This window comes from Pollicipes pollicipes, unplaced genomic scaffold (assembly GCF_011947565.3).
Source record: "Pollicipes pollicipes isolate AB1234 unplaced genomic scaffold, Ppol_2.1 Scaffold_4002;HRSCAF=4701_pilon_pilon_pilon, whole genome shotgun sequence".
NCBI classification, from domain to species: domain Eukaryota; kingdom Metazoa; phylum Arthropoda; class Thecostraca; order Pollicipedomorpha; family Pollicipedidae; genus Pollicipes; species Pollicipes pollicipes.
Genome location: NW_023596420.1, coordinates 41,789,621 through 41,811,647, shown reverse-complemented (window position 1 = coordinate 41,811,647; position 22,027 = coordinate 41,789,621). Strand labels below are relative to the sequence as shown.

Sequence of the window (22,027 nt, the reverse complement as noted above, 5' to 3'; positions counted from 1 at the left end):
TACCGCACCATTGTTGGCGTGTTGGAGAATGGAGGAAACGGGAGGAGCTCGCTGCCAGCTGGGACTGAGTGGTTTGCTGGACATTTGTGCCGTTGTCTTCCAAGCCGTGCTTTCCAAGATAGCGCCGTTCAGCCAACTTCATGGCACTGGTTACCGTACATGATGGTGAATGCCAGCATCCCCACATTGGTTACTGTTTGCCTGTATCGTCTTACGAATGCATAGGTCCTTGGTGTTCCGGTCCGCTCGTGTCTTAATCAATCCCTGCTCCTTCAGCGTCCGCTTGCCAAGCAGTTAGCCACCGAATATCACCCTGGGATTATTGTGCAGCAGCCTTTGTGCTCAGCTCAATATCTTGATCCTTTCCTCCCTCTGCCCGCAGTCCGCCGCCGTGCCGTTCCCCGCTGTGCCCCCCCCCCCCCCCCCCACTGCTCCTCATTTCCGCCTCGCATTCCTGCGCGCTGCCCCGCACGCTTCCACCGTTCGCCGCGCTCCACTCCGCCGCCATCCCGAGCGTCGTCCAGTCATCGCCGCGCTGGGCCTGCCCCGGCGCCGCTGCTCGGCCCCGGCCGGTTCTGCGAGTCCCCGCGGCGCCGGCGGCCCGCTGCTCCCTCGGGGACCGGCGGTGGAGGTCCGTCCGTCCGGACCCCGCTGCCGCCGGCCCGGCGACGCTAAGCGACCGGCGACGGGCGGACGGGCGGGGCCGTGCCGGTCGGGTCGGGTCGGGTCGGGTCGGGTCGGGTCGGGTCGGGTCGGCAGGACAACCTGCGACGGAGGCCACTCAGGGCACGCCGGACGCCGGCAAGTGGCGCGGAGGTCAGAGCGTCTGTGGCGGATCGGCGAGGCTGGGAGACTTATTTAGACCTGTACAGTGACTGAGTCCTTTTGCGGAGCGTGAACAGACGACAGGGGTGATGTCGATGAGTCGTCCTGGTGGGCAAAGGCGACAGGAATGCGAGCTCCGTTCGCTGCTGCAAACGGGGGGCACGGCTGACGTCACAGCGTCGAGTCCGGCGAAATATTGAACGGTATTGGGAGAGGCAGACTTTGGAACGACGACGGCGATGAGCACTTTGTCTCGCGACGTCTGGCATATTGGACGTGGTTCGGCGTCAGACTGTGTGCGCTCCGTGGCTAGAACGGCGGTGCCTCTTTCATATAGCTGGGAGCTTGGGCAAATGTAAGATTCTGGATGAAACGAACTTTATGATAGGACCCTTGGGCTCTCCGTGGAGTGCGCAGCATTGCAGTAGATTCGGAAAAGCTCCCTGGGGCACCCGTAGTCTCATGGTCGTTGGAACAACTGATAGCCGCGAGGAAGACTTGGCTGTGCTCCATCTTTCTTCATCACAAAAAGCATTACAACCTAGATTCATCTACGTTCCCGAGTTTGCAAACCAAGCGATCATTTCAACAAACGCGCAACATCTCTCCACGTGGCGCCGCCCGGTACCCGGTACCCGCCAGTCAAACATCGCTCTGTCACGTGGTGCTCGGCGCCGGGCTGCCAAGTTTGGCCGTTGGCGGTGTGGCGGCGGCACCGTTGGCGCCCGCGCCGCTCGTGTTGTTTGCGCCGGCCGGTCGATCTCCGCCTCAGCGCGTCGTCAGAGCCGGTTCGGGCCGGCTTTCCCGTCCGATCAGCGCCAAGTTGTTTCTCGCGTTCCGCTGCCTGGCCGGTACTCGAGCGGGGTGGGGGTGGGGGAAAGCCGGCGCGGCGGCTCGGGGCGTCGGGCGCTCGTGTTCCCGACATTGGTGTGATTACGCGATTGTTACACGGTTACGCGGTCGATCGCAGGTCGATGATTAATGTAGCGATTTTCGGTAATCGCCGTCGGCCTCCATCAGGGGAGGGCACTCCGTAACGAGCCGGCACACAGGTAGCTGGGCATGGCTGGCGCAGGTGGCGAGGAGAGGGTCTTCAGCGGCCGGCGTTATTCTCTGAAGTGTCGTGATGTCGGTGTTGCACACGGTCCGCTGGTGATCTGTGGTGCCGGCTGGCCGCTTACGCGGTGTTTGTTGCAGCGGGATGTCTGTGTCGGCGCCGGCGAGCTGGTCCAAGTCTCAGAACCCGTACCGAACGACGCCGGCACGGCGGCAGCGGCGCCACCTGGTCAGCCTGCGCGATGTCAGGTCAGTGCCAGGTCACCGGGTCACAGGTCGCGTGGCCGAGCGCTGGGTGTCACGCCAGCAGAGGGTGACTCATAGGCAGCCCGCCGCTGTCCGTGAGTCCCGCCGCTGATACCGCGCCGCTGGTGACGTCGGTGTGTTGACCAGCCGCGTGACGAGCCCTCGCGGCGGCCGGACCGCGCGCCGACCGCTGCCCTCCCGGCTGCGTGGCCGTGTGCGGCCGCACGTGCGGAACGACCGCCGCGGCGGCGGGCGTGCGGGAGAGGACTCGCTGCGGCGGCGGGCGTGCGGGAGAGGACTCGCCCGCGGCGGCGGGAGGGTTAGCGCGGCAGCGGCGCGCGCTGGGCATGCCCGGTGACGAGGAGTCTGCTGGAGTCGCTGACGGCGGGCGGTGGCCCACTCTTGGGACTGTGGCTCTTGGCCACGACTCGACTCTGTGACTCAGGACTGGGAGAGGTGATTGTGACTCTGTCTCACGCGTGGCGATCGACTCTAATGTGGGATGAATGACTCGTGGATCACCTCACGAATGCCACTTGTGACAGTGACTCGTACCTGTGTTTTGTGATTGCGATCGATGGCTGTGATTTGCTATTACAACCCGGTAGCTGTGACTGTGACACTGGTACCCGTGCTGTGACCCGTGATGACGTCACCCGGACAACTTCCCCGTGACGCTGACTCGACTTCCCTGTGACGTCTGGGTCCGGGTCACGCCGCCGCCGACCTCTCAGACGACTCCGAGCGCTCCTCCGTGACTCGGCCGCGCCCGGCCGCGCAGGTTCCCACGCGCTCAAAGCGGACCGGCGCCGCCAGCTGTGCGCCGTCTCCGGGCGGCCCGGCGGCCCCCACGAGCTCCGTCTCGGCGGGGCTCAGCTGGCCGTCGAGGCGCGCGGCCGGGCTGAGCCGGCCGCTGTACGTGCGGCGTGCCGGCGGGGCGATCTTATCCGCGGCGGCCCGCGTCTGGAGCACGCGCCGGATACCGCCCGATGCGGTCATGTGTCGCTGCGCGGGGCTGCAGCCGCGCGGCGGAGCCGGTCGGACGCCGCGCTCGCTCGGCGCGTGGACCGGGCTGCCGGTCCGAGGTAGCGTTGTCGGGGCTCGGCGATAGGAGGCCGGCGCCAGGGTCGCCTACATGCAAATGGCTTCGGTCGGACTGTGCTGTCTTGCTGTCTCCGGCGCACTTAAGATGCTGTCGGTGTCGCTGTGTGGCACGTGATAAAGTAGTCGTCGGGAGGGTCGCGGACGACTGGCAATGCGCATCTGTACTCGGGTGTCGCAGGATCGCACACGTTCGGGCGGCGGGGGGTGGGGGAGATGGAGCGTTGGCATCAAAGCTAGTAAGTAGCCTACTTCAAAGGCCTGGCGTAATTCGCCTGAAAGCCTTCCGAAGTGGGCGACGCGAGCGTCTTCGGAGCAGCCCTCTCCAGATCGGCCGGTGTGTCGGCCCGTACCAGCCGTCGGGAGGGGCGACACGCCAGCCACCAAGTGGGTGAGTCACACTCACATTACCCTCAATGACGCTGGACAGGCTCGGCCTCGGCCGCGCCGGGCCGCGCAGGAGAAGGCAGGCGACAACGGCGGCGCCCGCGAGCGCTGACCAGGGCCTGGCGGCGCGCGCGCGGGGCTTCGCCTACGCGTCACCGGCCGCCAGGTGGTGCGATGTCGTCACTGCGCTGGGACCCGAGCAACGCATGCGGATCCGGCGAGCGGACCGTCGCTCTTCAACAGCTCACTTCTGACGACAAAAACGCGAACGCCCGGCCGGGTTTCAAAAATGCCGATCGTAGCTATTTGTCGTCTTGATGCGTGGGGCACTTATCGCGGCCGCCGAGCGCACTTAACCGGGAGTGGCGCGCCGTGTCGGCCGCCCGCCGGCGCAGCGGAGCGTCCGGCGGGCAGTGCCGGTGACCGGGGCGGTCGGCCGCCGGGGCGCGGTGGCGGCGCTCGAGAGTGCCGGCCCACGCGTCCCGTCGGGGAGTCGCACCGGCGCCACGGCAGACGCGCCGGCGGCGCCGCCCGGCCGGCGCCGGCCCGCAGAGCTGCCGCCGGCCGTGCCGGCGACGGGGCCGCGTTTGCCGGCGATCGGCTGAACACCGGCCCGTGATGTACGTTTGCTGCTGTTGATTAGATATTTTGCTGTAGAAATCGTCAGGCTGCTGACTTGTTTGGAGGCACATGTGATGCCTCGCGTGCACGTGTACATATCGCCTGACACCGGTGGTGCTGAGCCGTCCAGACGTTGAATGGTAAACGGCTGCGTGGAGGAGCGGCTAATGCTGTTCAGCTTTGAAGTTCGGCCGTCAGAACGAGACCAGACGGGTGTAGGCTTGATTATGCCGCGGGTGAGGCTAGCCAGACCGGTCACGCGAGGCTGGGCACGAGTGTGGCCAAACGGATAAGTAGTCCGGCAACTCCAGCCGTCAGGAATGTGGGGAGACGTTCGCGTCGCCACGTTGTACGCCCAGACGTCGGCCGGGCCCGGCCCTGCCCGGTCCGCGCGCTTGCCGCCGCCGCGCCGCCCGGCCTCGTCCGCTCCTCCGCGCCGCGCACGCTCACGCATGCTGCCCAACCAGCCGTGAGTTACGTGCGCGCCGCGGCTGCTGATTTACGGCATTGTTTTCGTATTTGCCTGATTCACGGCCGCGTGAGTCGGTTAAAACGGTACCCGGCCGGTCGGGCGCGGCCCGCCGCCAGCGCCATCCATCGGCGCCGGCGGCACTGTCAGTTCGGGCGCGGCCGCCGCAGATGGCGCGGCGGTCCCGCCGCCGGATTTGTTCCGGGTGGGATCGATTCCATGACCGTACTGGAGGCCTGTGCGCGCTCATGTCGTCCGCTGGCGGCTCTGGACCGGGCGTGGCGCCGGTAATGGGATCAGACCCCGGCGGGCGCCAAGTCTCGGGCACGCCGCCCAGCCCCGCGCGGGCGGGGAGGGGGGAGGGGCGGTCATGAATGCGGGCTGACCCAGTGCAGGGATGCACGGATGGGGCTCGGCTTCGTCGCCAAGTCTCGGATGCGCTGGCCAGGCCCGCTGGCAGGAGCGAGGACAGTAAGTGGGGGCTCACCCACTGCGAGAGGCGGTAGCTGGCGTGGGGGGGGGGGGGGGCGACACCGGGACGCAGGCTGGCTGCCAAGTCCCGACCGTGCCGTTCGGGGTAGGCGGCGGAGCGAGACGCTTGTGAATGGGGCGCGTGCCCTTCGGGGAGAAGGCGTTCGGGCTCTGTCTTTGTCGGATGAGCTCCAGGCATGTGTGGGTCTAGGTCTGTCACGGGCCTGACGGCAAGCGTGGTGCGGTAACGCCTCAGGCGGGCCTTGCCAGACCGATGTCATGAGAAACTTTTCCGTTCCATTCCGTTTTCTGCCATTTCATGGTGCACACTGGCAGCTAGTTATGACCCCTTCGTCCATTTGGTTCAATGTCCATTGTCTCAAATAACGCTGTAATGTACAGACACCGTAATATTCTTAGCTCAAGGAGATTACGTGGTCCACTTTTACGACATTGCATCGTGAAAGCACCGCTGAGACGAGTCTATTTTCATCCGACGTACCCAGGCGGAAACCTAGGCCGTCGGATTGTCTGGGCGGGGGGGGGGGGGGGGCTCCGTAAGTAAGGGGGAGGGCTCTGTAAGCTCTCCTACCGTGGAGCTGACGAAGCCCCAAGTTCAGTCTTTGTGCCGAACTTGGGAATTCAGTCTAAAGTGAGGATCAGTCTAATGTGAGGATCGGGCTTGGATGTTACCGGGTTGAGTGAGTTGTGTTACGGCCGCCGAATGCATCGCGGAGCATTATCAGCTTCGACGGAACATTATCAACATTATCAGCTTCGAATGGAACATTATCGGCTTCGACGCCGGCCGAAAGCTGACATCTCCCCGGGAATGATTTCATGTTTGGAATGCGCATCACAGTGACGGTCATGCGGTTAAGTTTTGTCATAGCCCCAGCGACTGTCGATTTCCGGGCGTTTGCTTCTGCGACCAAGCGTCGCCTTGTGATTTCGTTTAGCGACGATGTGTTGCGCGATCTTTCTGTTGTTTCGTCACGGCAGACGCGCGTCCCCCGGGCAGGTGACGTCACGTCCGGTTCACTGACGTCATTTCCGGGTTCTGACCTCAAGTGGCAGCGACATCTCCATTGCCACGGCGTAGCCAGACCAGCGTCATACTTGAGCAGGGGCGGGGGGGGGGGAGGGTCAGGATGCACCGCCGCCCTGCCGCCCTTCCGCGGTCAAACGCGGCGTCGCGGCGCCCCGCGGTCGCCAACCGGCACAAGTTGGTGGACCCCAGGTCTGAAACATTGGCGGACGTTGGTTTTTGGAGGGCGGTGCACCTCCGATGTCGCGAGAGGATCGGCCTTGGACCCTTATGAACTGGCGCCCTGGCTGTGCTGACCACCCACGCCCCGCTCTGTCCGGGGGTGGTGGCGGCGCTGTGGCCCTAGCCGCTTGGCTGGCGACTGTCCATAAACTGATGCCGAGCGCAGTCGACTGAAGTTGCCGTACGTTATGGGAGGTTCGAGCGATAAGGCAGGAAGTGGTGCGGTGTCTTGTTCGAGAAACCAGCGGGCAGTGACCGTCGGACGTAAGCCGCCAACCATGGAGCGGCGGGTTACCAGGCCTTGCCGTTTATGTTCACTGTGTGACATTGGCCAAGGTATTGCTGATCATTTAAAGAAGCTCTCGTGAACTGTTCACTTGATTCGGGGACATTACGCTGATATTCGTTTTGTTGACGATCTCATGCGATTGGTTTTACATGTGTCTGGGCCTACGCGCTACGAAACGCAGTCGATGGATGAATGGATGATGCTATTTTGCAGTTTTTCTCCGGCGCGATGGGAATACTTCGGCTTAAGTACGCGCTGAAGCCAGCACAACGGCGTGTCGGCCCTCATTTAACGACCCTTTGTCCTTTGGCACCCGGCGGTCTGTCCCTGGGTCTTTAGGCATGATTCACATAATAGCGGCCGACTTTGTCACATCCGGACATGCCGACCAGCTGTGCGCCTGTACGTTTTTTGCCGGTGGGGCGGGCGGCGGAGGTCGGTTTGTTGTGGCGACGGCATCCGACTCCAGTCGCTGATGCCGGCGGCAGTGTGGGCATCGGCCGCCCTGCTCAGTCGCGCAAGAGTGCTCCGTGCGATGTGATCCATGTGCGGGCTTGCCCTACGCTATGATCAGGTGATTCTCGTCCGGTTTCCGGATGCGTGCTGTGTTTACTGTCTGTTGTGCGGGGGTATTTCTGTGTTCGCATTCGCGGTGTTTGCGATAATTTTGTGATGCGTACTCGCCGCCGCGAGGTGTTGACTGTGTCCATCATCGCGGCGACCCCGCGCCGTGCGGGGCCGACGATTGATGTCCTGACCCGCTCGCGCCCGCTGCAGGTCTCAGGCGGCGTTCGGCAGCGGCGGCACGCCCTCAATGTCGGCCTCTCCGCCGTCGGGCGCCGCCACTCCCCTCTGCCGGCGGGCCCGCGAACTGTCCGACATCGACCCCAAATACGTCTCGCAGGTGAGCGACGCAGAAATGAAGCGAAGACGGCACGAGGAGCAGCGATGCAAGGGTAGTGCGAAGCAGATCATTAAGCAAGCCGAAGTGGGTCATGGAGGTACTCCATGTGCTATAGAATGACAGTCTGAGGCGATTCTGTGTGTGCAGTCACGTGCCGTCACAACCAGGGGCGTACGCAGGGATTCACGGCGGGGGGGGGGCGACTTAGAAGGTTTGGTTTCACTACAATCCCAGGTTAGCTCGTCGCAGGTGCGCGAAGCTCATTGCATAACGTACATCATCATCATCTGTTCTCGATTTGTTTATTTTTACTGGTTTACCTCGAATTCTTAATTGTCAACATGCATCACACACATGCACACGTAGCAAGGCATATGAATACATTGGATGCGGGCACACGTGCCCCTGGGGACTACTACGCGCGTACGACCCTGGTCGTAACTGTCGGCCCGCGCGCTTCTGCGAAGTTGGTGCGGTTGTAAAAAAAACACGGTAGTTTCTAGGTAGCCTGAAGATCTTTAATCTCAGTTTACAGTACGCTGACATTGTTGGAAAAATCCCATTCAGATACCTATAAACTCATCTAGCACATTTGCCAGGGATACGTGCGCAAAATATGCCATCAGCGTTGAAGTCAGTTTTGTGCAACCGCGTTGCGTTATGGTGTGGCGCAGTATCTTGTTTATGTTCAAATAGCCGCATATTGCATTGAGAACTCGTTGGGTGCTATACTGCACCAATTTGTGTGGATTCCACTGGCTGTGGACAACGTGCGCGGACCGTCGCTCTGATGAGACCAGAATGGTGGGGGCTTCAACGTCCCTGTCCGGCGAACGCTCCCCCTGCGCGAGCGGGGCGTCCGCGGCGCCAGCGTCTCCGGTAGGGGACCCTGTTCTTGTGCGGCCGGCCCTCCGGTCCGGCGTCGTCGGCAGAGGGCGCCTCTCTCCCTGTCCGGCGCCCTCCGCAGTCCTGTCTGCCTGTCCAGCCGGTCCTCCGGTCCGGCGTCGTCGGCAGAGGGCGCCTCTCTCCCTGTCCGGCGCCCTCCGCAGTCCTGTCTGCCTGTCCAGCCGGTCCTCCGGCCCCGGTCCCCTGGCAGCGGGCCCAGGTGGCCGCGATCGCTGCGCGCCCGGTCCGATACGCGCGCCCGGTCCGATACGCGCGCCCGGTCCGATACGCGCGCCGGTTTTCTTTGGCGGCGGCCACGGCCGGCCGTGACGCGGCCCGTCTGGCGGCACGCACTCCTCCTGCACCGCCGGACGGAAGGCGGAGGCCGTCTCCGCGCCGGCCGCCGCCCGAGCTGAGCGGTCCTGCAGACGGGCCTGATGACGACACGGCCTCGATCCGAGTCGGCCGGATGACGTGCGCCGTCCCGGCGCCTGCCAGAATGACCTGCCGCTCGCCCGAATTTATTGCGAGTACGCGATGAGCGGCAGGGAATTTATTGCGAGGACCCTGGCGTTGTTTGTAATGGCTCTCCTGCTTTCTCCAGAGGCGCGCAGTCATGCGTCGGGTTGGATTTGTCGCGAACAAAGAAGGCGGTGGGCTTGAAGTAAATGTTTTTCGTGTAGTGCTCCCATTGTTACACAATAACTTCGTAAAGACGACATCAGGAAGTGGCAAGAAAAGTGGATTGCGTACCATACTTACCCTACAGTCGCGCGCTAACGCTGGTGACGAATAAAGTGGACATGGCTCCACTTGTCCTAGCAAGCGGACCGCGCTTACACCAGAGCCGGCTCTGCCCGTGCGCTTCTTCACCTGCGCCGTCCACTCGACGCATGAGCCGTCACCACCACCGCTGCCGAGATTGCGACTAGGTTGAGGTAGACGCTCTCTCCTTCGCTCTCGCCTGAGAACCGATGGAACCGCGAACTCCCTGGAGCCGGAACGGCAGGGGAGCGCTGTCGTCGGTGCCTGACAGACTGGCCTGCCGCCGTACTTTGCAAACGGTACGGAAGCAGCGCACACGTCATCAGCTGTCGCGTTGGAAGCAGCGCGCGCGTGATCAGCTGTCGGGCGCAGACGGTGTGCATTGCGCCCGCCCTCACCCCCGTCCCGCCGATCGGTGTGTGGTCCGCTGGTGGGGCGTCACAGAGACCGCCGGTCACTACCGCACAGACTCCGGCCAGCGAACCTCCACGGGCGCCCGGCTAGTGAGCCGTGCGGTCTTCCGGTCAGGGCTCACTGTACTGTACACACCGCTCGTCGGTCGACCCGCGGTCACTGCATCGTTGGTCAGTGTGCGGCACTGTCACCGCGACCAGCGTACAGTGCCGGCTGTCGGTGAGCGGCGCCGCTCCCGGGGGCGGGCGGTACACACGCTGCAGTGCCGGCCGCCGTCGGCGCCGCTGTCGACTCCGACGATCAATTGCCGGCCGGCCGCCGGCGGCGGCGGCGTCGCTGCTGCTCTCAGTAACCCAGATCGGGCGTCGGCGCCCGCACGGCCACCGCTGCCCTCCGGCGCGCCGGGTCACCCGGGCCAGCACGGCCCCTCGGCGAGGGTGCGCTGGGACCCCGCTGTGCGAACGTGACGGGTGGGCCGCGCGCGTGTGCGGGGACCGGGCAGTGCGCGTGGAGGTGTACAGCTCCTGTTGTGCGGGCCGCGAACGTCTCTCGCGTGTTGCTCGATCTTCGGCCGGCGTGCGCCGCCGCCCTCGGGGCCGCGGCACCATACGGTCGGCCTCCTGCGCCGCGGTAGTCATGACCCCGCCCCGGGCGGTGACCTCGCGTCTGCGGCCGGCCCTCCGCCGCCGCGCTGACCCCCAAGGAGGTCAGGTGGCGTCGGCGTGAGTCGGTGTCGATGATCCGGTGCGGCGCCGGCCCCGCGACATGGCCCTCGGCCTCTGGGAGATCGCCGACAGCCTGATGTGCTCCTTCATACCGCTGGGCGTGTTCTGCGGCTGCAAGCCGGCGGTGCTGCCCGTCTGCCAGGTACGGGAGGCGGCTCGGTGTCCGCCAGAGGGCGACGAGCGCGGCGGCGCCGCTCCGCCGGCCTCTGATGCCGCCGGGCCTTCTTTGTGAGTGTGACGTGGACCTTCGGTCCAGCTTTGAGGCGGTGACCTCTGCTCAGCTGTAGGCACGTTTGGACGAGTGAGCATCCATTTTAGTAGTTAGCCAACTCGGTTATAGGTTGAGGGGTTTGGTGCCGGTGTTTCGCGCGGCCAAGTCTGTGAGGGCGTGCAGCGCGGGCTGAGGATCTCCCTCGCGATGTGAGGATCTTCAGTAGGCCAACCGGCAGACAGCCGTGTCTGCCAGCATGCGTGCCGACAGCCTCTGTGTCACGGCTCTGTCAAGAGGACGAGACGCGCTGTCGTCCGCAGGCCACGGGAGGGAAGCAGTGCCTGATGGAGTGCCGCTCTAGATACACTAGCACCCATCTGGACGCTAGTGTATCTAGAGCGTCCATATGGGCGCAGCATAGCCACTGCGGCTGCGCGCCCTAAGACAGCCATGCTGGCTATGGTCGGTGATAGCTCCAACCACATCTCTCGCACGTTGAGCAGACCGGGACTGGGGGAACCCATAGCGTGCGTAAGGCATGTGGTGAGTGGGTGTCTCCGCCTCGTCTGTCAAAGTGGGATGCGGATATCTCGCATGGCATTGCACAGCCATACACGTAACACGACGGTAGGATATGCGGAATATACTGCCCAGTTTGAGAAACCGGCACGACTCGCACCGAAACTTGCGAACTACGTGACGTTCACGCTCTGGCATCCCCGAATCTTAGTATGCGTGCCAGGCACACCCACACGCACCTGCCCAGAGCGCCCTTCCCGCGTCGTCCGTGCGGCGGGCTGGTCCCTCCATCAGTCAGAGGGCGGAGACAGGAGCCCGGCTGTTATCCGCGGCCGGCGCCGTCCGTCAGCGCGCTGCACCGTCCCTCCCGGGTATTGAGCGCCTCCTTGCAGCGCCCGGCCGGCCTGCTCGGGTGTCAGCGTCCCGCTCGGAAGCTCACGCACGGGCCCGGCGGCCGGTGCGTGAGGCCCGCCCCCGCCCCCGCCTCTGGGCCAGCAGCCCTCGCGCGTCGCGGCCGACACCTGTTCTCGACGGGTGAGGCACGTCCGCTCATTTGTCACGCGTGCTCTCGCGCGCGCGCCGGCGACGGCCGCACCGCCCAGGTGGCGGCCGGGGGCGTTGGTGACACGCTGCAGGAAGATCCTCCGCCGGGTGGTCTCGTGCGTGGGGCGCCCGCCGGCCCGTCGGCGCGGGCGGAGTTCCACCGGAGCGGGAGTGAGCGCTGTTTTTGGTGGGTTCGTTGGGCGGATCGGACGCTGCCTGGATCTAAGCGTTGGCTCGCCGGTGTTTTGTTTGGTCCGCGCGTTGGACGTAATGGTGTGCAGGGGCTTAGTTACATGAGCGGAAGGAATTCGCGGGCGGGCCGGAATTACCGACAGCTGCCCGAGGCATGCACGATTGCGCTCCAGTGCTTATCCAGGCGCCTAAGCCAGCGGCCGGCGGCAAAAGCCAAGTCGGCCACAAAGAGCCGCTCCCATCTGCGGCCTGGCAAACTTGGCTGTGAGTTCAGACGGCTGACTAAGTCAGACTGGACGCTGCCAGGCCGCTGCCGAAGTGCTGGCTGTTGTGACCAGCTGCTGGCGTGCTGAGTGTTGAAAGTTATCTGCTCCGCCTATCTCTCGTTCCCCTTCCGCTCCACTTCCGCACCGCCTTCTCCTGTTTCTCAGAGTGACCTGTTCCACTTCGCCTTCTTCTAGTGCTTCGCTCCCTCCCGCAGTCCGGACTCGCGAGATCATTCTAGGCTGAAATACATCCTCGTCATCTTAGTCGGGGTCTTGCCCTAGTCTTTTCTGCTTCCGAAGAAAAGACTAGGGCAAGACTTTTCCGCACCTCTCCCCCCCCCCCCCCTCGTGTCGGTCCCCAGGTGCGCCGCCGCCCGACTGTGGTGCCATCTGGCGGCGGCCCCGCCCGCCGGAGCGGTGCTGATGACACCGGGCGGCCTCGGCGGCGCGGGCGCCGTTGCACTGCAGCGCTGGCTGGCGCCACAGGGCCCGTTTGCTATCGACCGGGTCGGGGCACCGCAGGGCCGGCGCTGGGGCAATGACATTGGCACCTGGGGAGGGAAAAGGCGTCCGCGGCTGGCGGGGCTCGACTCACGCGCAGGATGATGTTTGACAACGGCACGCACGTGTTTGGCGACGTGCTTGGTTGGTCCCCGATGCGGGAGAAAGCCTGCTTGGCATATCATTGCCCAAACGCTAGTCCAAGAGGGATGTTTTGCTCAGTCCGTCCGCTTAAGTCGTGTTCCCAGCTCAGATATTTCGTCTGGAGGCACGGTCGCCCAGAGGCCGTCATTTTTCATTCAGCCTCGTTTCCGGTCGCGTCCCCGCCGCTGTCTTTCCTACGCGGCACATCCCTAGCCTGCTGATGTGGCCGCCGTCTGCAAGTCCGTCAGAAGCGCAGACAAACGGCTTGTCTCCGTGCCGACCCATCTCCACGCCGGATATCGCGGTAACGGCGACTGATTCGGCGTCGGTCCGCCCGCTCACATCTCCCGACAGTGTCTGCCTCCCGGCCCGGGGGCAGGCGGCGGCTGGGGAGGGGGACCCGAAATCGAGCGGCAGAGTTGCTGTGCCGTGCGGAACCGCCGCCGGGGTGGGTCGGGACAGGGAGAGAGAAGGAGACGGAGAGAGGTGGGAGGGCAGCCGAGCGCCGAGCGGGCGGTGCCGTGCGGGGCCGGTCTTGGTCGTCGGCCGGACCGGGCCCGGCGGCACGCTCCGGCGGCGGCGGCGGCGGCGGCGGCTGACCCGGCTGGCACGGGGAAGCGGCGGTCGCTCGTGTTGCGCTAACGAGGCGGTGACGGACAGGGCTGACGCTAATCGCCGAGATGACACGATCCCGGAGGGCGGAGAAGAGCGGGGGAGGGTGGGGGTGGAGGTGGAGATGGAGATGGAGATGGAGATGGATATGGAGATGCAGGGTAGAGAGTAGGCGGCTGATACGGGAGATTGTGATGCGTCTGTCGGGTTGTTGATAGCAGGCGAATTGGTAATTCGCGTTGAATGGGAGGAACGGGAAGCGAGAGACGAGGCTGGAGGCTAGGACCGTTGTTCTTGTTTTTTTTTTGTCCCGTCTTTCCACAATATATTCATCTATCCACTAGCGAGGAGTGTTCTCTCCCCCCACATCTGTCGTCGACCCCCACGCTTACGGCGGAAGAGCGGGTCATCAGCCCCCGCACAAGAAGACGATCGCTCACGTGTGATGGATACAGTGGGCGCGGGCGTCGGTCATCTGCCGCCTGCTCCGGCGACGAGGGTGGCTGGTCAGGGCGGGAGCGGTGCTCCGCCGCCCTCCACGGCCTCTGCTGCCGCCGCGCCGGCCGCCGGCCGTAGAGGGACGGCGTCGGTGTGATGTGGGTAAAGGGGGTGGAGCGGGGCGAAGGTGTCGTTTGTGTTTCAAACGTGTTATCTGTCGTGAAACGTTGAGACGCGCTGCTGCGAGGACGACACTCTGCACCATTGTTGCCGCCTTGCATGTGGACGGTCTCAAGTCACGTGTTCGGCCGTTGCTGGCGCTGATCGGCGCGAAGCCCAGCCATGTGCTGACCATGCGGGCGGTTCTCGCTGTGCACGCCGCTCGCAGCAGAGGGTCGCGCTGCCGCCCACCCGCGTCCGCTGCGCACGCCGCCTCACCGTGTCCCCGTTCGCAGAGCGGGCTGTGCCTGTCGTCGGACATGGAGACGTCCCGCGGCAGCATCCGGATCCAGCACCTGACCGGCACGCGGCCTCCGGTCGGCGAACCGCGCTTCCCCAAGCTGGAGGAGTGCGCCCACTTCCACTACGAGGTCGTCGAGCTGGGTCCGCTTCTGGTCAGTGATGCGGCCGCCGCCGCCGCCGCGAGGTGCAGTTGAGCGCGTGGCAGCCGCCAGCGCGACAGGTCTCGTGATCGAGAGCCTAACGGGCTCTCAGTTTAACTGAAGATAGATAAAGACAAATGACCGAAAGTATGTTGCGAGTTTTGCTGTCGTTGTGATGGAAGATGGGAGCAAGTGATGACCGAAATTATGTTGTTAGTATTTTGGTTGTTCTTGTGTCATGTGTGATTGTTGGGTTTGTCATCGCTGAGGTCCCCAGTGTGGTTAGATGATCCAGAGGCATTGATTGTGGGAGCTGGTTAGGTCGCGGTCTGCATGACCTGCGTCGTCGCGCAACCCGCGTCGTCGGGAATGACCTGCGTCGTCGCAGAGTTGGGTGCCGCGACATGATCTAGCGGTTGTCTTTCGCTTGTCTTAAGATGTGTGGCTCTTGCTCTGGGGTTTAGGCTTATACAAATTATTCCCCCCCCCCTTTTGTCCCATTTGACAAATAATCTGTACAGATTTCTTCAGTAGGCTATCTAAAGAAGTGTGTGACTATTAATAACCTGCCCGCCCACCTTTTTTGTGTACCGTGTGGTTCGTGCGCCGCGAGATTTCTACGCACAGCGTCGTCAAACATCTCACCCGCCTACCTATGTACAATGTCATTCTATGTCGTACGGTGCCAGTAGTGTAGTGGTTAACGCGTCTGCGTAGCGCGTCTGAGTCGCTAAGCTGAGTTTAACGCTAAGTCGTCCTTAACCACTGCGCGTCCAGGAAACCAGAGGTACGAGGTTCGAATCCCCGCGGTGCCCGCCCTTCCTGCCAGGATGAGAGGCAGGCGACGTCATATAGCCCTAGCAGCTGAGTGCGTCGTTAAGTCCCAATGACGGCGACGACGATGTCGTACTCATCTAGGTGTTGGTCTTTTAGGTAGATTGTCAGAGTTCGTCACCAGTCGATATGCACAATAGCTTACCACATATCAATGTATCGAAGTTGACAATTTGAAGACGGTACCGTGGCAAGTACACAGGGCCGAGGGAACGTACACGTATCCTGCGTCGCCGTCGCCTTACGCCGTTTTCGACCCGGTCCAGTCATGTCCGCCTCGTCAGGCCTCGTCTGCTCCCTCCCTTCCTCGTCCTTCCGAGACCAGCCGTATGGGCTCGCCCCGTGCTGCAGGCCTCATGGCGTTCTGTAGGCAGGTAGCACGCGGGGCGCGACCACTCAAAGGCGGTCGTGCTCCTCTCTATCCTCTCTACAACAGGTGCAGCCGCGCGAGCCTCCCACCCGCTGGATGTGCGGCAGCGCGTCTGTTGGTCTGACGGCGCGCCCGTCATACAGGTGCAGCTGTACGACGAGGAGCTCAAGTCGGTGTCGCACGCGTCGGACGAGGAGGCGGCCAGCTACCTCTCCCTCCAGGTGACGTCGTTCGGCCGCTCGTGGGTGCTGCGCCGCAGCTATGACAACCTGCGGCTGCTCGACTCGCAGCTGCACAAGTGCATCTACGACCGCAAGTACTCGTGCCTGCCGGAGCTGCCGCTGGAGGAGAACCTGGAGCCGCTCGATGACAGCCTCGAGGTGAGTCGCCGGCTCTCCCAGTATTGCCGGGCCGGTTCGGGGAACGCCCGTGAGCCGTGCAAACACGCAACGTCTGCAGGCGCTGCCGCCGTGCACGGGGCAGCACTGACATCTCGTGGGCGTCGATGGCCTTAGCGGTGGCTGGCTCTTCCGCGAGATGTCTCTGCGGACGGCGCCGCGCCCGCGAAGGTGACCGCGCCGCTGCTTGATATTCCGGACGGCGGCGCGTCTCGTGTTGCAGCAGCCGGGAGGGCGTTAATTGGGCGGGTCGCCGCGCCGCTGGCTGGTTGGGGTGCCGCGCCGAGATGGTATCGGCCTCATGGGGGCCTTGTCCGCAGCGGGCGCCGGCCCGCGCCGTGACCGCAGCATGGCCTGTTAACGAGCGGCGCCGACCGGTCGCCGCTGTCGGTGGGCACGACCCGTCCTGTCCAGCGGCAGGGCAGCGCCGCTGTCCCGGGCTCCGCGAGTGGCGCGACCGCCGCTCGCGCTCCTCGGCCTTGTTCTGGTCTCTCTCGCGCGTGCTGCCGCGGGCTGAGTGCGCCGGTCAGTGCGACGCCGACGATCGTCGCCGAGTGGGAGCCTTCCGTACTGGCTGACCGGATGTTGGCACGCTACCGGAGAAGCCGTCTCGCCGGCGACGTGTGCTGCCCGTCCTCGCGTCGCGTCGACACGCGCTGCCGCAGCCTCGTCGGAAGCCTCACGGCGCCGAGCTGACGACGGCCGGCGGTTTTTCGGCCGCCGCGTGCGCCGCGTCGGCTGATCTCGAGAAAAACAGACGGCGCCAGCGGCCAGCCGCGCTGGTCAGAGCCGCTCCCTGCGAGCTGGACCGCGGTCCGTGAGCCAGCCGCCTCGGGTTCTCCGGTGCCCGGGCGCGCGTGGGATCGCCACTCCTGATCGGGGTTGAAGCGTCGCGTGACGTTCTGCGCACCGTTCTGGGAGCAGTTACGAGCGTAGTCTGCGGCGCTGCCGGCACCTCTTGGTACCATTATATCCGGATATTGTGCGGATGGGCGGTAATTCGCGCCGGGGCAGAGGCCGTTAGCGTGCCGTGCCTGTCCCGATTCGGCGGCTGGTGCGCCGTATCTCCGAGTGGGATCTGGCGCGCCGTATCTCCGAAGGAGATTTGGCGCGCCGGGTGCGCGGGATTGGAACATCGATCGTCATTGAAGTTTGTGCTTTCCGCCGGTGGACGGGCGGTTTTTCGCGCCGCCGCTCCTTCCAGATGGCCGCTGAAGCTGTAGCCGGTGTCGACTGGTCGGGCGGCGGGGCTGCAGTTGTTGACCGGGCGCCGTCCTCTGTGGGAGGCAGTGTTGGCAAATGTGACTGGCTGGTGCGCATCCCTTCGCGTCTGGCTCTATCGTTGTCCTCCAGCGCGCAGATGTGGTGGTTGTGGGCTGCACTCGACCGCATCCATCTGGGCTCAAATACAGAGAACCCAGGGCTGCCGGGATTGGAGAAGCTAGGACCGCTGGGACTGTACCGTCGCCGCCGGGACTGTACTCCACGGGACTGACCGTGGAGGTGGCGCTCACATTGAAGCGTCTGTGGCCCCAGTGGCGCGGCGGTGCCGGTGGGTTAGGGGAGGGGAGACGAGGCGGTCACGTGTGCCCGGTGTCTGGTCGGGATCGGCCGGCGGTGATTGCCGCCCAGATGGCCCCCCGTTGTTTTCGGCCGGCGCGGCCAGAGTAGGTCAGTCAGCACGGCCGGTCGACCCCAGGCCGTCTGGCCACCAGCCGCCCGCCTGCCTGCGTCCGGCAGAGCCCGTGGCCGGCGACGACCGGCGTCGACGGAGGCAAACAACCTCACGGCCGGCGCACGCAGACCTGGTCAGCGCCATCCCCGCGTCCGTGCTGATCCGCCGGCTCTCACCAGCGTCACGCCCTGTCCCGCGTCAGGCCGGCGGCCGCCCGGTGCGCGCTGCGCCGCCGGCTCCGAGAGTCTCGGCTCTCCGCCCGCCGCCGCGCCGGCGGCGACGCGGCACCGGCGGCGATCCGTCTCGGCGGAGAGACCTGCCACGGTGGTGGACATTGTCCGGCGCGGCGACGCTGCCGCCGGGCCCGTCCGGCTGCAGCGGCGCCGCGTCGCGCCGGTCCGGCCGCTGGGCTGCTCCGTCACGGGGACAGTGACGGAACGGGGAGCCGGCCGCGCCGCCGCCGGGTCGCCGCTCCGGCCGGCCGCCGCGCAGCGTCGGCCAAACTGCACCTGGAATACTGAACCTCGGGAGCAGAAGACCGACTCGTGCCGGCTGCAGCTGCGGTGCTGGCCGCGAGCTGACTCCTGATCAGGCCCTGATCGGCTCCTGATCGGCGACGGACCGTGACGTCGGCCTGCACGGCTGCACGGAGCTGTGCACTGACCCAGTGCCAGTACGCGGCGGCCAGCGGCGACACAAGCTGCCGGGCGGCCGGCAGGTCGCCAGGATGCTAGCGGCGGTCAGCGGGCGGCGCGGCCCGAGCTCGCACAGTTGTCGCCGCAGGCGCTCCTTCGCCGGCAGCGGTGCCCTGACGCTGTGCTGATGATGCGCGGATACACGACGGCGCCGTGTGGGCGGTCCTGCTGTCGCGCTGCTGGCTGTGACAAGGACAGCGGCGGCGGCGCGGCTGAGCGCTCGTGTAGTGGCGGGTGGCGGGGCGGCCGGGTCGCCTCCATTGACCCGTGCCAGTCGTGACATACCACCGCCGGCCCCAGGTCCTCGGGCTATCTGATCCCGTCAGCGGGGCGACGAGACGAGCGGACATGCCGCGCCGCAGACGAGGCGCGCCAGTCTGGCTGCTGGAGCTCCCGGACCGTGTGCTGTAGCATGGTCGCCGTGCGTACGAGGCGTCAGGTTAGGATAGAACATCACATCTCATGCCGGCCGCGTGCCTGTATGGCCAGCACCGGCCACCGCCTGGTAGATAACTCGCCTCACGGCGCGGACAGCCCGCCGCGTCTATCGCGCGCCGCCTGCTCCTGTGGCAGCGGCGATGCGCCAGATCACGCCTCGGCGTCCGTCTGCGCCCCGCCTGCCGCCTGCAGGATGCGGCGCCACGTGATAACGATGATGACGTGGTAATGGCCAGATGGACGTCGCTAACGGCGTGATAGTCGCCCCGTAATGGAGCGGCGACGTGGCGGCCGCTCGAGGGCCGACGTAATTGAGATGCGGCGCGCCCTGGCCGGCTCAGCCTCCCGCCATGGTCTCTCACAGGAGCCCGGCGGATCGAGGCGCGGTGGCGCGCAGCGGTAGGCAGAGCTGAGTGTCATTGATGGGGTTGGGAAGTGATTGGGCGTCACGTCAGTGTCGGATTTTGGGGTTTAGGGCGCATTGACTGCTCGGTTTTACAGCGTGCGGACGCCATGGTCATGTCGATACGAAGGGAACGTGGGTAGTAAAACTCCGCTCGGAAAGGTCGGTGGCTGCGGGGCTGCGGGATCGCCCGAGACACGCTGGGGGCTGGGGCGGCGGCGGGTCTGCGTCTCTCGCGGTCGGAGGCAGCGAGCCACCGTGAGCCGGGAGCAGCGGCCGGACTTCCTGCCGCTGCTCGCTCGCTCCGCCCGTCTGTCCGCCGTCCCGTCGCCTTTGTACGGGTCGTCAGTACGCACGGCGGCAGGCGCGCCGCATTGTTCTTATACATGGCGTCGGCGCGCCGACCGCCGGACACCAATTACGGCGCCGTCGCGGGCCGCGCCGGCCGCGTCCGGCACGGCCGACCCGCCGCCGCGGGGAGGCGGAGAGCGCCGCGGAGCAGGCGGCCCAGCACGCCGCTCGTGTGTGCCGATCGGGTCCGATTGTGCCAGCGTGGTGCGTTCGTTAGCCGCCGCCGCCGCCGCCGCCGCCGCCGTGGGACGGCCGCGGTGGCGTCTGTGGCGCCCGGCTGAGCACGGTCATCGGTGAGGTGCGCGCCGCCCGTCAGACGACGGTTGTGATCTCCGGTCTCCGGAGATCACAATCGGTGATCTCCGCCGGTCTCCGGGCGGAGACCGGCGGGCCTGCGGAGGCGGCGGGACCGGCGGGAGTCTGTGACCGGGGCTGTGGCCCGGCCGCGGTCGGCGCAGGACCGCACGCACGTTAGGGCGCCAGCAGGGCACGCCGTCAGCCAGGCGCCGGGCGGGCACGGCCGGCCGAAGGGCGGCGACGGCGCATCGATCGCCCGTCCGCCGCCCAGGTGACTCGGTCCCCTTCTGACTCACCTGTGCCGCCGCGCTGATTGATCGGCGCCCTCCGCCCCGCCGCCGAGATCGCGGACGCCTAACGCCGCCGGGGTCGCCGACGCCTCACGTTGCCCGGGTCATACTGGGCTCAGGTGCCGACCATATTAAACCGTCAGACACGGCCACAATGGCGGCCATCCTAGCCCGCTGGTGTCGTGAGTGGCTTAACAAAGGCCATCTCACACGGGCGCGGCGGCGTGACCTCGACAGTGGGCGCGCCGTAAAACACCGATAAACAATCAAAGACTACCTCGTAGACCAGGCCGTTGCGCCAGGCTAGACTCATCGCTGTCATGCTGCTGGTGTGTCACGGACATCACACCTGGCGCAGCTGGGATCGCTGACAGCGCCGCAGGGCATGACCGCGACCACTAACGGACCGCGGCCACCCCGACCCGGGCGTCTCGCGAGGTGCAGCTCCGGTCGTGGGGTGTTGAGGCGTTCTCTCTCGGCATGCGGGCAACAAATGGTGGCGGGACGGGTGACCTTTGCTGGCTGTCGTCTCGTAAACACGCTGTCGCCGTCCGCGCTACGGATGGCCTTGTTGACCACATCTCCCGCCGGCTGGTGTATATTTAGTGCCCAATCTCATCCCCTCCTGGAACGGTCACGACTGGCCGACGCGATGAATAATCCAGCAGCCGGCCTGTGGGACTGGGCTCTTCCGCGCTGCTGCCGGCGCGGCGGGCGGCCGTCACGCGCCTTGACGGGGCGACGGGTGCCGCCGAGCCCCGCCGAGTGGCGCCGCCGGCCGCTGTCGTCGCCGCCGACGACTGCCGCGCCCAGGCGAGCCGGTCCCGGCCGCCGCCCGCACGCGGCGCCGTCTGCAGGGCGTCGTCCGTCGGCGGGGCGGCGGCGCGCAGCACTGGCGGTGCGGTGTTTGGGGACGAGGCGTGGTGTTCGCTGCTGATGCTGGCGCGGTGTGGCCGCGTGCCGCCCATCTGGCGTAGAGTACGTGACCATGCGTGCGTAGGCTAATGTGATTACCAGCCGGGGGCTCGTCCTCGTTGCCTTTCATTAGGTCTCATTGTTGCGTTATTGTGCGTGCGTGTTCCTAGGAGATGATGAGAATAGCTTTTCCGGAATGTTCTCGTTTCCGGAATCGCCGCCATCCCGGTCGGCACACCCGTGTCCGCGCGCGGACAGGTGGAGGAAGCACCTCTGACCCCGTGACGGCGGCCGGGAGCGTGGCTGCGACCGCCCGTCGCCGCCACGCCACAACCAATCAGCTGTCGATTAGCCGCCGCACGGGGGCGACACCGCCAATCAGATACGGCCGCGCTATTTACCGCGCCGCCGCCGAGAGCGCTTCGCTCCGGTTATTGACGAGCGGCCGCCGACGCGGCGTGACCGGCCGCGCGTCACGTGACCAGTGACGTGAGCAGGGCGACGGCCGCCGAGCGGGCGCGCCGGCGGGCGGCGGCCGACCCCCGCGGCTTGTTTGCGGCGCGCGGCGCGAGGCCGGCTATTTCGGCGCCATTTATGCGGCCGTATGGAGATGCGGCGGCGGCGCTGAATGGGGCGCGGTCGGCGGCCAGGTTCACGGCCCGGGAGCGGGTCGCGGCGCGCTGCGGCGCCGCGGCGCCGGCCGGCCGGCCGAACATGGCGCTCGCGGCTGGCCGCTGGAGCGGGCCGCCCCACCCAGCCCTGCAGAGGCCGCTGCCCCCGGCCCGGCTCCGGTTTCAGAGCCGCCCCGACGGACGGTGCAGCAGCGCAGGGGCGGCTCGCTCCGCCGTCTGAAGGACGGGCAGAAGAGGTTATGTGTCAGACAGACTTTCCAGACAGCGGAGGAG

At 65.7% G+C, this 22,027-nt stretch overlaps 1 protein-coding gene across 1 annotated transcript; it reads left to right on the top strand.

The window, feature by feature from the left end:
- The first annotated feature begins 1,864 nt into the window (after window positions 1–1,864).
- Window positions 1,865–21,407, top strand: LOC119094513 (rho GTPase-activating protein 32). Its single transcript, XM_037217570.1, has 5 exons — window positions 1,865–2,130; window positions 7,513–7,639; window positions 14,310–14,468; window positions 15,804–16,040; window positions 21,381–21,407. Exons 1-5 carry the CDS (start codon window positions 2,027–2,029, stop codon window positions 21,405–21,407), a joined length of 654 nt encoding a protein of 217 aa, XP_037073465.1. The 5' UTR covers window positions 1,865–2,026.
- Window positions 21,408–22,027: the final 620 nt, after the last annotated feature.